Here is a 12746-nt window from a genome sequence, read left to right as displayed (position 1 = left end):
CCACACCCCCTGTAGATAGTTCTACACACCCCCCCTGTAGATGGTGCTACACACACCCCTTTGGATAGCACCACACAACCCCCTGTAGATAGTGCCACACACAGCCCCCTGTAGATGGTGCTATACACAAACCCCCTGTAGATAGTGCTACACAGCCCCCGTCGATAGCACCACTCACTCCCCCCTTTGTAAATAGTGCCACCCCCCCCCCACTGTAGATAGTGCCACACTCCCCCCTTTATAGATAGTGTCACACACTCCTCCCTTTGTAAATAGTGCCACACACTTCCCCCTTATAAAAGATGGTTTTCTTTGTGAATAATCATGGGTATAACTGTAGCTGTAGCAGCCATCGCATGTATCTGAAGATTATGGGAGCCCACTAAGGTGCTAGAACATTGTTCTAGTTTGTGGGGAATAATAAGTTGGTGTCTCTCTGCTATCTAGCACTACTACGTGGGTTCTCTGATATATGGCGTTATTATCTATACCTTTAATCATTGCTACATATGCTGCTGTTTTAGTTTTTTGTCACTAGGTGTTAAGGGCCTGTCCCATTTTGCTATGGGGCCCTATGAATCCTAGCATAATGTATTGTTTCCATGTTTAATCCTTATCCTACAATTTACCAGGGCTATGCTATGCTGCACCCAAAGCAAGAAATGTACGTTGGTGTGTGACGTCAGATGTTGAAGACAAAAAGTGCAATGATCTAGTGAACTCTTGCAGTGTCAACGATATTCTCCTCATATGTGTGAAAAAATCCAGCACTGAGGCCTGCATGAAAGCTATCAGTGTGAGTATCATAGAACACCATGGAAATATACAGTATAAATTCGCTTTGCACAATCACACATTGTTAGAAGGCTCCCTTAACAATAAGCTGATGACAAAGTGTCCCCCTGCTTGGACCCCTAGCAATGAGCTCTGATCTGTGGGGAGTAGGTGTTCTATTTTTCTCCAGTGCCACCACAGGGAGAATTAACTCAGAATTCTCTGATAGAAAACTCATTGTCATATACCCTAAGCTAGACAACCAGTTTAACCCCCTTAACGCACCTTGACGCAACTGTATGTCATGGTTTGCACTGTCTTAAGGCACCATGAACTACAGTTACATCATGGTGTTTTTCTGTCACTGCGTCAAAAGACATAGTCACTGTGATGAGGCGAGGGACCAATCACAGCGCGGCACCGCCCGCGATCGCTGTGATTGGTCAGTCGCTGTGATTTGTCAACCAAGTACGTTGGCCTTAAAGTCTTCCGGCCACAAATGGAAGATGGCGGCGGGCTCAGAAGCTGAGCCTGCGTCATCAGCCGCGGGTGTCAGCTGTATGTTACAGCTGACACCCTTCTGTAACGGCAGAGAACTGAACTAGCTCCGATCCCTGCCATTAACCCCTTAGATGCCGCGATCAAAAGCGATCGCGACATCTTAGTGCATTATAGCCGACCGGTATCGATGTGATGTGATCGCAGGGGTGCTTGATCGTTGCTATGGCAACCAAAGGCCAACAGTGGCCTCCTGGCCTGCCATGTACGGAAACCCATTAGTCGACGCCCCGAGACGAATAAATAAAAAACAATGATAGAATTGCTATTTTTTGGTCACCACCCCTCCCAAAATATAGAATAAAAAAGTGATCAAAAAGTTGGATGCACCCAAAAATAGTACCAATAAAAACTAGAGCCCATCCCGCAAAAATACAGCCTTGTCGACGCAAAAAAAAAGTTATGGCTCTCAGAATATGGCTCTAATTTTTTTTTTTCAAAAAGTGATTTTATTGTGCAAACGCTGAAAAACATGAAAAACGATATACATATGGTATCGCCGTAATCGTAGAATAAGGTATTAATGTCATTTATAGCCCACGGTGAACACAAAAAAAAAAAAGAATAATAAACATTGTCAGAATTGCTTGTATTTGGTACAGATTGTCCCGCAAAACAAATAAGCCCTCACACAGCTCCGTTGGCGAAAAAATAAAACTGTTTCGGCTCTCAGAATATGGCGACGCATAATATGCAGCAAAAGCCAAATTTGCGCTCCAAAAGCCAAATGGCGTTCCTTCAATTCTGAGCCCTACAGTGTGCCCAAAGAGAAGTTTATGTCCACATATATAACATTGCCAAACCAGGGAGAACGCCGTTATGATTTTATTAGGTATTTGTCTTTAGTGGCACAAACTGGATATAACATATTGTGTACTAAATTGGCATATCAGTGAAAAATTGCAATTGCAAAATTATTGCGCACCATTCGCTATGCATTAAATTCTAATGTAAAAGCACCTGTGGGGTCAAAATGCTTACTACACCCCTTTAAATGCCCTAAGGGGTGTAGTTTCCAAAATACGGGTCACTACTTGGGGGTTTATTTTACTATTTGAACTCAGAGCCCTGCAATTGTGGGCCAATGCTGTGACAATCACCAAAACAGGCCTCTAATGCGCATGTTGCTCTTCACTTCTGAGCCCTGTCATATGTTCAGGCAAATGATAAATGTCTTGAGGTGTGTAGTTTCCAAAATGGGGTCACTTCTTGGGGCTTCCACTGTAATCTGGTACTTTAGGGGTTTTGAAAATGCGACATGGCGCCTAAAAACCAATCCAGCAAAATCTACATGCCAAATTGCGCTCATGGCATTCTGAGCCCTGCCATGTGTCCAAACAGCAGTTTATGATCCCATATGGGGTATTGCCGAACTCGGGAGAAATTGTTTTACAAATGTTGGGGTGCTTTTTCTCCTTTATCCCTTGTGAAAATAAAGAAATTCTACAATTTATTAGAACAAAATGTAGATTTTAATTTTCACAGGCCTAACTCCAATAAGTTCTGTAAAATACTTATGTGGTCTAAATGCTCACTATACTCCTAGATAAATTCCTGGAGGAGTGTAGTTTCTCAAATGGGGTCATTTTTGGGGGGTTTCTACTGTTTTTGCTCCTCGAGGGCCTTGCAAATGAGACATGGCACCGAAAACCAATCCAGAATAATTTGAAATCCAAAAGCCAAATGGTGATCCTTCCCTTCTGAGCCCTACCGTGGGTCCAAACAGCAGTTTATTACCAAATATGGGGTATTGTCGTGCTCAGAAGAGTTTGCTTTACAAATGTTGGGGTTCTTTGTCTCCTTTATCTATTGTGAAAATGGGAAAATCTGAGCTAAAACTGCATTATATTAGAAAAAACAGATTTTCATTTTCACTGCCTAATTCCACTAAATTCAGCAAAAAACCTGTGGAGTAATAATGATCACTCTACCCCTCGATAAATTCCTTAAGGGGTCACTTTTGGTGGGTTTCCACTGTTTTGGTCCATTAGGGGCTTTTCAAATGCAACATGGCACCCGAAAACCATTCCAGCAAAACTTGAGCTCCAAAAGGCAAATGGTGCTCCTTCCCTTCTGAGCCCTGCCGTGGGTCCAAGCAGCAGTTTATTACCACATATGGGGTATTGCCATAATCAGGAGAAATTGCTTTTCAAATGTTGGGGTGCTTTTTCTCCCTTATGCCTTGTGAAAATTGAATATTTCTATGTTTTTTAAGGCAGTGTAAAAAAAATTCAATCTCTACTAGGACCTCACATGTGATAAAGAGAAGATTATGTGAACAGATGGAATCCCTGTCTGTTAACTGACAGAGCAGAATCAATAAATGGTTAACTGCTATTAACCTAAAAGATATGTTACCATTCTCCATATTGCTACATTACCAAAAAGTTTAATTACTTATTTTTCCCCTATCAGTTTTATTGAGAAAAATTTTGATTTTAATTTTTACTGCCTAATTCCACTAAATTCAGCAAAAAACTTGTGGGGTTAAAATGCTCACTATACTCCTCGATAAATTCCTTGAGGGTGTAGTTTGCTAAATGGTGTCTTTTTAGGGGTGTTTCCACTGTTTTGGCACCACAAGACCTCTTCAAACCTGACATGGTGCCTAAAATATATTCTAATAAAAAGGGGGCCCCAAAATCCACTCGGTGCTTCTTTGCTTCTGAGGCCGATGCTTCAGTCCATTACAATACTAGGGCCACATGTTGGATATTTCTAAAAACTGCAGAATCTGGGCAATAAATATTGAAGAATGGGAGAAATCCTCCAGCTCACCTTGTTGTAAATTCATATTGCCGATAGCGCTCGGGTCCTCGTGTCGGCACACGTATTGAATAGACAGGAAGGTAAAGGATGGATTTAGCGCTGAGACCAATGTGTCTGTTAAAATAGGAAACTTCTTCCAAGTTTTATTCCAAAGAAAAAATTGTTTAAAATTGACAACGCGTGTTTCCAAAGTACAATGGCTAGTTGAAGATATAGGCGGTGCCTACGCATTTCAGACGCGAGCTGCATCCTTAGTCATGGCTTATTGTCATCGGATCTTTTTCAAACTATTTCCAAAGAAGGTTTGATGGATGTGTGGCGTTTTCAACATCTCACAGAATGCGATTATACTTTTTTTTCTCATCCTCACAGTACTTACTCTAGAATTGATTTGTTTTTTGTGGATAAACCTTTGTATGATCGTACTCTATCTTCGCATATTGGTATGATCTCGTGGTTGGAAAATGCCCCTATTACACTTCGAATATCTGAAGATTTTAACAAACCCCCTACATTTCCCTGGAGGATTAATAATTTTATTTTGCAGTCTGCCAAATATCAGCAATCCCATACTAAGGTCTCATGCACACTTCAGTTTTTTCCTTCAGGGTGCTATCCGTTTTTGTCACTGATAGCACCCTGAACCCATTCATTTCAATGGGGCCATGCGCACTACAGTTTTTTGACGGTCCGTTGCTCCGTTCCGATCCAAAGTAGAGCATGTCCTACTTTGGTCCGGGATTCCGTGACCGTGAGGCCCATGCAAGTCAATGGGGCCGTCAAAAAAACTGAAGGCCCACGGAAGGCATCCGTGTGCCGTCCGTGTGTGACGGAGCCGTTGCCTAGCAACGGCCGGGCGAGCAGAAATACATTACAGATATATTACACTAATCGGCAGCCACTTGCCTCTATCAATCACTGATAGAGAAAAGAGGCTGCTGATTAAAAATAAAATAAAAAGCAGTTCATACGTACCCGGTCGTTGTCTTGGTGACGAGCCCCTCTTCTTCCTCCAGTCCGACCTTCCTGTCTGACGCGGCAGCCTGTGATTGGCTGCCGAGGCGGTCACGTGGGATGAAGCGTCATCCCTGGAGGCCAGCCTTCTGACGTCATCCTGACGTGTGTGACCGTCACTACAGCTTGTGATTGGCTGCAGCGGCGACATGGATTGAACGTCATCGCTGGAGGCCGGACAGGAGGAATGTAAGTATGAACCTATTTTTTTTTTAAAATTTTATTACAATAAAATTTTATTTTCCGCGCGCCGAGTATGTACTGTCCAGGGTGCTGAAAGAGTTACCGGCGATCAGTGCAGCCCATTAACTCTTTCAGCACCCTGGACAGTACCATGCTCGGTGCACGGAAACGGAAACATGGAGTGCACACGGGAGTGCACACGGAAATCACACGGCCGCTAAAACGGGTTCACGGACCCGTCAAAAGCGGCCGTGAAAACGGTGATGTAAGTGTGCATGAGGCCTAAGACGTTAGAATTTTTTTTTTAATTTAATGTTATCCCTGATGTAAACTCTGCCACGATCTGGTGCGCTCATAAAGCCTTTGTGAGAGGTCATTTTATTAGTCTAGCAGCAAAAGATAAGAAAGAAAGAACATCCAAAAGACTTCAACTTTCTAATGAGATTTTACGACTCACGCAATTAAACAAAAGTGTGTTATGCTCTGCGAGAACTAAGTTGATTAGTCAACTATAAGTATGATCTGGCGTTGAGGAAATTGAAAGCGAAGTATTATAGACATAGTCAGGGCCGCCATCAGGGGGGTATTAGGGGTACTGATGTGAGGGGCCCGGCCAAACCTAATTGAAAGGGGGGCCCGGCAACTGTTGCGACATGACTTTGGCAGAAAAAAACGGGCCCCTGCAATGGGGCCCGTTTTTTCACCAAAAGAATGTCGTGAGCTGCGGGCCCCCTCTCATCATGGGGGCCGTCAAACACCGCCCGCGCGACCGATCACGTGGACCCGCAAACTCCCGCGCGTGCGCACTCGCGAGCGCGCAACCCGCGAACGACCGCAGTCGCGAACGCAGGCGCGCACCCGCGGAAGTGCGCACTCGCGACAGCTCGGGCGCTCGCAGCCGCGGCAGCTAGCAACGCACCCGCGATCGCACGCGCGCGCAACCGCGAATGAAGCGCACGCAGCCGCGGACACACATGGACACAACTTACCTGGAGCCTGGCTGGAGGTGAAGGACTGGACGTCTGGACCGAAGACATCGCCTGACGAGGACTGGAGTGGGAGCAGCAGCTCTTCTGACACAGTGAGTAAAATGTCTCAAAGTGCTGTTTAAGCATGGCCCTGTTCACACAGAGTATTTTGCAGGCAGAAAAAAATCTGCCTCAAAATTCGTTAAAGAATTTTGAGGCAGATTTTGACCTGCCCACACTATCTTGCAGCGTTTTTTTGCTGCGTTTTTTGCCCGCGGCGATTGAGGACAGCAGACAAAAAACGCAGCGAAAAATGCATTTTCTGCCTCCCATTGATTTCGATGGGAGGTCAGAGGCGGAACAGCGGCAAGAAAGGACGTGCTGCTTTTTCTTTTTTCCGCGACTGGTTCCCATTGATTTCAGATTAAATCAATGGGAGGCGGTTTTGGAAGTTGTTTGGTGCGGATTCTGACGCAGTGTCCGAGTCAATATCAAGGCCCAAAAACTCTGTGAACTGGGCCTTATTGTTAGGGCTTATTCAGACGAACGTGTAATACATCCGTGCAACGCGCGTTATTTTGGCGTGCCTCGCACGGACCTATGTTACTCTATGGGGCCGTGCAGATTGTCAGTGATTTTCACGCGCCTCACACGGACTTATGTTACTCTATGGGGCCGTACAGATTGTCAGTGATTTTCACGCAGCGTGTGTCCGCTGCGTAAAACTCACGACATGTCCTATATTTGTGCATTGTTCGCGCATCACGCACCCATTGAAGTCAATGGGTGCGTGAAAATCACGCCCAGCACTTCCGCAGCAGTATAAACTATGAATGAAAACAGAAAAGCACCACGTGCTTTTCTGTTTACAAACATACAAACAGAGGGTCATCAGCCCGGCCTCCTGTCATGACGTTTCATCCCATGTGACTGCTGCAGTGGTCACATGGTCTACGGCGTCATCCCAGGAGGCGGGGCTACGTTCAGAAGAGAGAGATGCGTCACCAGGACTACGGCTGGGGTAAGTCTAAACTTTTTTTTCCCTGCAGGATTCCCGCAGCGGACATGCCTCACGAAACCTGCGCCACTATTTGGTGCGGTTTTGCTGGCAGAATTCCCTGCGGCTACCGGGGCGTAGTCGACTAACTTTTGTGTTAGTCGACTACGCTATTGATTCCGTCGGAAAACCGAAAACCAGCCGGAATGGTGACGAACGGAAACCATTAGGGATGTTTCCGTCACCATTGAGATCAATGGTGACTGAAACGGAAGCTGTGCTGTCACTTTCCGTTGCGGGGTTCACCCGACTGAAACCTCAGACGGAACCCCGGAACGGAAGCGAACAGTGATGTGAACAGGCCCTAACACAAAAGTTTTGTATTTTTTTAAGCTGGTTCACAAAAAAAAATAATTCCAAATTCTACTGGACCAATTGCCTATTTAGAGACAGGCAGCAGCTCCAGGAGCGACATCATAAGGGTAGGAACACACTAGGCGGATATGCTGAGTAAAACGCCACAGCTTATCCGCCCCGGTAGCCGCAGGGATTCTGCCAGCAAAACTGCACCAAACAGTGGTGCAGGTTTTGTGAGGCATGTCCGCTGCGGGAATCCTGCAGGGAAAAAAAAAGTTTAGACTTCCCCCTGGCCATAGTCCTGGTGACGCATCTCTCTCTTCTGAACGTAGCCCCGCCTCTTGGGATGACGCTGTAGACCATGTGACCGCTGCAGCAGTCACATGGGATGAAACGTCATGACAGGAGGCCGGGCTGCGCTAAGAATAGAGGATCGCGTCACCAGGACTACGGCCGGGGCAAGTCTAACCTTTTTTATCAATTTAAAAAAGTACCTTTTTTTTTTTCTCATTTGTGATTTTTGCGGCAGAACCGCAGCATTTCCGCAACAGAGGAGCAGCGATTCCACAGAATACATTGACATGCTGCGGCTTAAAAAGCCACACTGCAGGTAAATTTTTTTTGCAGCGTGTGGATGAGATTTGTTAAAATCTCATCCACTCGGTTGCGACTGTAATACGCTGCGGATTATCCACAATAAAATGTGTTGCATAAAATCGGCAGTGTTCATGCCTAGTGTGTTCCTACCCTAAGGCCGGATTTACACAAGCGTGTGCTTTTTGTGCGCGCAAAAAACGTGGTGTTTTGCGCATGCAAAAGGTCCATAAAAGCTCCGTGTGGCAGCAGCGTGTGATGCGTGGCTGCGTGATTTTCGCGCAGCCGGCATCATTATGACACTCTGTTTGTATGTTTGTAGCACGTGGTGCTTTTCTGTTTTCATTCATAGTTTATACTGCTGTGGAAGTGCTGGGTGTGATTTGACTTCAATGGGTACGTGATCCGCGAACAATGCACAAATATAGGGCATGTCATGAGTTTTACGCAGCGGACGCACGCTGCGTGAAAATCACTGACAGTCTGCACGGCCCCATAGAGTAACATAGGTCCGTGTGAGGCGCGTGAAAATCACGCGCGTTGCACGGACGCCTTCCACGTTCGTCTGAATAAGCCCTAACAATAAGGCCCAATTCAGAGTTTTTGGGCCTTGATATTGACTCGAAAACAAATGCCAAAGGCAGAGAGAACCCTATTTCCCAACTACCGTTAAATTGGTTAATAATCTTTATTGTGCTATTGCAGCAAACAGACATACAGACAAAAACAACACATAGGGTTAAAATTTTTGCTAGAAAACTAGCATTACACAAATATTTCAAAAATCTTACTCGAGATGGTACATCATATAGTCATGAGGAACTTAAAACCCTGAGAGATCTTGAAACTCTTTTAGAGGAAAATGAATTTGGAGCTGTGACCGCTACCGGCCCCTTCTCCTCCTTAAGACCAAAATCTAAACTTACTCCGCCATTTTCCCAGTATAGTCACATCGACATCTTTGTCAAAATGGTGTGTACTGACCTGGGGAAACTAAAAAATGAGAGATCTAGGGTCTTTGGAAACCTAAGTACTAGCGAGAAATTGGCACTGGATGACTTATGTAATAACGAGGAGATAGTTCTAAAACCCTCCGATAAGGGTGGAAATGTGGTTGTGATGAACCGATTAGACTATGCACAAATGGTTCATAAATTATTAGATGACACTACCACCTATGTCACAATGACAGGTAATCCCACTGATCGTTTTTTGGCCGAGCTACATCTCCTCCTCTCGGAGGCAAAAGATAAGAATCTAATAACAACAGATGAGTTTAAACGTCTGTATAACCCTAGCCCTACTATAGCTACCTTTTATGCCCTGCCCAAAATCCACAAGGCTGTACGTCCACCTCCCGGGAGACCAATCGTGTCGGGAAATGAAAATCTCACACAGGGGATAAGCCTCTATGTGGACGAAATTCTGTCTCCGTTTGTCTCCTCTCTACCCTCCTTTTTAAGGGACACCAAGGACACTGTTGCCAGGATCCAGGAGATCCATGTCACACAAACTACTATACTTGCCACCATTGACGTTGAATCACTATACACCAACATTCAGCACCAATTAGGTTTAAATGCAGTTAAACACTTTTTAAGCACAAAGGGTATTCAATTTCATTTACATAATGATTTTGTTTTATCACTATTACAATTCCTTCTTACACACAATTTCTTTACTTTCGATAGGAAGTACTATAAACAAATTAAAGGCACGGCGATGGGGACTGTATGTGCACCCACTTATGCAAATTTATTTCTAGGGTGGTGGGAAGATACTATTGTTTTCACAGATACTTTACTTAATTTCACATCACATATTTTGTTCTGGGGGAGATTTATTGACGATATTCTCATTTTTTGGGATGGTGACACTGACTTATTTAATGATTTCGTTCTGACACTTAACAACAATGACATTGGCATGAGATTTACTCATGAAACACATAAGAGCGAGATTGATTTTCTTGACCTTACGATCTCCTTGGACCCTGGCGGCAGTGTCCATACCGACATATTTCGAAAAGCCACTGCCACAAATAGCCTTTTACATTGGCAGAGCCATCATCCACTACCTCTGAAAAGAGGAATACCAATAGGGCAATATCTGAGAGCCAAAAGAAATTGTTCTGACGAACAATCTTTTCAGATCGAATGTGATACATTATACAACAAATTTGTGGCTCGGGGTTATCCAAAAAAATGGCTGCACAGGGCCTATGCTAGGGCTAGGGCTACCAATAGACAGAATTTGATCCAGAATAACGGGACTAACCCTGCTAGAACTGAGTCATCCAGTGCCATACGCTGCATTGGAACATATGATGTTTGCTCCTCTCAAGTTGTGGACATCCTTAAAAAACATTGGCCAATACTTACCAGTGACCCTGATCTTAAAAAGGTCATCTCTGCAACTCCAAGTATTACGTATCGTAGGGGTAAAAACCTACGAGAATTTCTGGTGCATAGTCACTATTCTACCAGACGCAAGTCTCAACAAACCTGGCTAAAATCCCCAGTTAGGGGCTCCCATCCATGTGGTCGTTGCTCCTTCTGTCCTCTTATGCCTATGACAAAAGCCTTTACTAATCCATCTGACGGGAAAGTGTATACGATCAAGCAGTTTATTAACTGCCAGAGCAGCGGGGTAATATATATTGCGAAATGCCCCTGTCCCAAGCTATACGTGGGTAAAACCGTACAGGAACTGAGAAGGAGAATTTCTAGACATCTCAGTACTATCAACCATAAAGAAGACACTACACTATCCAGACACATGCACCAGCTACACGGTGGCGATACTAAGCTGCTTCAATTCTGGGGGGTTGCCCAGATGAAATTGGGACCAAGAGCTGGTAATTTAGACCGCATGTTATTGCAAGAGGAAGCACGATGGATTCATCGTTTGCATTCTCTTAGCCCTTTGGGTCTTAACGAAGGTTTTACATTTGCGGCTTTTCTCTGAGATTGTTATATCAATACATTAAGTTCAGTGCTGCTAATGTAGCGGCACTTGTACATAATATGATTCTGTCCACTTTTTGCATTAGACACTGTACAGAATTACAGACAACATTCAACTATTGAGTTCTGGCGGACTCCGATTCTCCTTGTTTTATCTTGGGTATCCTCAAATCTAAAATCCAATGAATAAAGAACCATCCATACGAGTTTTGAGAAGTATTTGTTTGTGCTTTTGAGTATCATGTAGTATACTGTATGTGAATTTCTTCCCTTTATTGTGTGCCTGCTTGAAATCATTTCACATGTAGATATTACAATCATGTTTACAGTGTTTTTTACTATAATGGCATATATATTTTACTGTACTTTTTGTATAGTTCTCATATCCCCGCCCTAAATATTTTGCGGTATGTGAGGATGCATCGGCATTCTTCATCTGTTCCGCAACAGTCTATTTTCAGACATTGACAACAGCACGGATCGACACATAGATCGGTTTATTCATATCTCTCTATTCATGCATTGGTCTCTAGCACAATAATATAAGCAACTTCGCATCTTTAATAAGATGTGAACAGAAACCACTACTCACACATCTTCACTCCTATGGGTGGTCTATTAATATAAGAGTCATTAAAGTCCCAGTGCGCATGCGTGGGCGTTCTTATCTGGACGTTCGTACTACTGATCTGTTCATTTGCAGCTATAGCTGCCACTCAAGTGGTGGGCGGACAGTTCCCACCCATCTTCATTGCCATTGGTCCAATCTACTTACACACCCCCCTAACACGTCATTGGGGATTCCCATAACACCGTGAGTTTCTCGGCGCGCCGCCAGTAGCCCCATGAACCCCTGAGGACGCTACATCTGTAGCGAAACATGTCGGGGGGGCTCTCTGTTCTATTTTAACACATGCTGGAATTAGGGCAATACTAACTAACAATTTAAAAATCTAACTGCCTAGCAATCCGTTGTTGGTCTCAGTGACCGCTGAACCTGTCTGGATGCGAATACAGACGACAGACACATGTGTTCACTGGTATAGCTACTGTTTATTCAGACGGTACACTGCTACCACGGACGATACAGACGGCAGACACACATGCTTATTAGCATAGCCACGCACGGCTATTATCCCTATCCATGCATTGAAAATTTTAACCCTATGTGTTGTTTTTGTCTGTATGTCTGTTTGCTGCAATAGCACAATAAAGATTATTAACCAATTTAACGGTAGTTGGGAAATAGGGTTCTCTCTGCCTTTGGCATTTGTTTTCAATTTTGTATATCAGACCTGCCAACTACCAAGGGCCCAACCCTCTCTATTTTGTAACATTTAGGGTTAATTACCCTTCCTTCTTCTGGGCCCTGTTCACACTGCTGGACATTTGATTATCTATTTGATACACCCAGGTTATGGCTGGCTTTTTATCTAAAAAGCCCAATCCAGAGAGCTTCATTGCTGAAGCTGCATATGTATTTACCAAAGAAAAGATTCCTTTACATCAATTTGATATGAACACAGCGTTCAAAGATTTACAAAAAACGTATCAGAAATTTATTCG

The 12746-nt window shown here is 44.2% G+C and overlaps 1 protein-coding gene across 6 annotated transcripts in view; it reads left to right on the top strand.

The window, feature by feature from the left end:
* The window catches only part of LOC142759243 (saxiphilin-like), a 137281-nt gene that overhangs the window by 11416 nt on the left and 113119 nt on the right, over positions 1–12746 (top strand). For all 6 annotated transcript variants that reach the window (XM_075861209.1, XM_075861208.1, XM_075861205.1 and 3 more), the window contains exon 2: positions 633–796. In XM_075861209.1, the coding sequence (XP_075717324.1) occupies positions 633–796 (164 nt within the window). The remainder of the gene's footprint in view (positions 1–632; positions 797–12746) is intronic.

The sequence above is a fragment of the Rhinoderma darwinii genome, chromosome 4 (genome assembly GCF_050947455.1).
Source record: "Rhinoderma darwinii isolate aRhiDar2 chromosome 4, aRhiDar2.hap1, whole genome shotgun sequence".
Taxonomy (NCBI): Eukaryota; Metazoa; Chordata; class Amphibia; order Anura; family Rhinodermatidae; genus Rhinoderma; species Rhinoderma darwinii.
Note: the sequence above shows the minus strand (reverse complement) of the source record. Positions and strands in the feature narration are given on the sequence as shown.